At 38.8% G+C, this 1,839-nt stretch overlaps 1 protein-coding gene across 1 annotated transcript; it reads right to left on the bottom strand.

The window, feature by feature from the left end:
• Nucleotides 1-788: 788 nt before the first annotated feature.
• NEUROG1 (neurogenin 1) lies at nt 789-1,469 on the bottom strand. The gene has a single exon (XM_088475084.1). The coding sequence runs from the start codon at nt 1,467-1,469 to the stop codon at nt 789-791; it is 681 nt and encodes a 226-aa protein (XP_088331210.1).
• Between the last annotated feature and the right edge of the window lie 370 nt (nt 1,470-1,839).

The raw sequence follows: 1,839 nt of genomic DNA on the forward strand, positions 1-1,839 counted from the left end.
GTTTAATATATTCTTGTGACTCTATAGCTGCAGGTTTATTGAAGTGTTATAAACTCCTGGAGGTTAGGAAAGAGGAGGCAGAGAAAGTGATATAATAAAAATGTAGAAACAATTTATTTTCACATCTGCAATAACAAAATGATACATAATAGAATAGAAAAATCTTTATATACACAAAAATACACATTTTCATATGAATGAAACATTTTTTTGAATAAATTAAACTCCCATCAGGCTCCCAGTCTGAGAACTTCAATCTACAGGATTGAGTTCCTACTCTCTATAAGGAAGACAGCAGTCCTGGAGGTCAGGATAAATAATGCATGAGCCCAACTCCCTTGTCTCCCCATTCAAGTCTTTTCTTTGTATTGTCAGGGTATCCAAACCAAATTTTCATGCTCATTTCTCTTCGTGAGAGTTTTACAAATTGTAAAATTGACTTTTCACCCAGTCTGCATGAGAAAACCTGACCTGTTTTTTTTTTTATAATTATTTTTTTTAAAAACAGACGCCTTGATAAAGAGGCCCTGGTCAATTTGCAACGAAAACAACGACACAATAAGAGTTTTGTGGAAAGTGCAAAACAAAATAGTGAAAACCTTATCGGCGCGTTGATCTAAAGTAGTCTCTAAAAAGTTCTGGAAGACATTGCAATTGTTCTTTAAGGCAGTATATAGAATTTTAGGTCACCCCTTATATTTCTATATCACACTACAGGACGTATTGGTCACAGAAAAAAGTTCACATGTTAAGGCGAATATATTAAATAAAGCACCATTTGGCAAAACCTATTGATACTGAATAAAGCATGTGGAGTGCTGAAGAAGGCTTTGTGGCAATGCGTGGAGGGTAAACAGGTTCTTTTTATGGCTGTAGTAGCAATCTTCAGACATAGCTGGGCTGCTGGGGTTGGAGGTGCAGCCTGAGAAAGATGAGGAGGATGAAGAGGATGGAGAGGCAGTGGACATCCAGGAACCAGCATCACTACCAGGGCTTGGTGGGTCTGTAGGACTCATAAAGCCAGGGTACACCAGCTCTTTCTGAGGCTTGTCTTTGGACTGGTCAGCCAGCCTCAAGGTTTCAGACAGTGCCCAGATATAATTGTGAGCAAAACGCAGTGTCTCAATCTTAGTTAACTTGGTGTCATCGGGAAAGCAAGGCAAAATTTCCCTGAGCTCGTCCAAGGCTGAGTTGAGGTTGTGCATCCTACTCCTCTCTCTGTCATTGGCTTTCACCCGCCTAGTCTTTTTGATGGTGTGGAGGACAGCTTCGTTCTTCACCCTGGTCCTGCCCCTCTTCCTCTTCTTCTCCTTGCCCTGCTCTCCGCACTTCTCTGGAGACTCTGATGGAGAAGTGAGCTGTCCTGAGGAGAAGGAACATGGGGACTGGAGACTGGAGAAGTCTTCATCCTCTGATTGGGAATAGGACATCTGGCTGGAGGCATCGTAGTCAGAGTAGGTTCTATCCATGCTGGATGGACTTCTGTGGAGATAGGCAAAATAGAATAAGATAAGTAACAAGCAAAAAAAAACAAAGCAAAAAACTTCTTCAATTATGACAGTTTGTAAAAGGCATAAAACAAACAAACAAACAAAAATAAATATCTAAAAGGCAATAGTGTTTAAAAGCAGCAATAGAAAATACATTCTAATAGTGTGGGCTTGGTTAATACTTAATGGCATTGCTGTAGTCTAGGAATCAACATGTATGCAAAAATAACACAGGTGCTTTATGGCTTATCTTATGACAACTGGGCACAAATCAAAGGTAAAGCTTTGCAAAAAAAAAGTGCTAATATAAATCAATAAATAAATAAAAATAATAATAATAATAATAATA

Source organism: Taudactylus pleione, unplaced genomic scaffold (assembly GCF_031769625.1).
Source record: "Taudactylus pleione unplaced genomic scaffold, aTauple2 ptg000161l, whole genome shotgun sequence".
Classification (NCBI taxonomy): domain Eukaryota; kingdom Metazoa; phylum Chordata; class Amphibia; order Anura; family Myobatrachidae; genus Taudactylus; species Taudactylus pleione.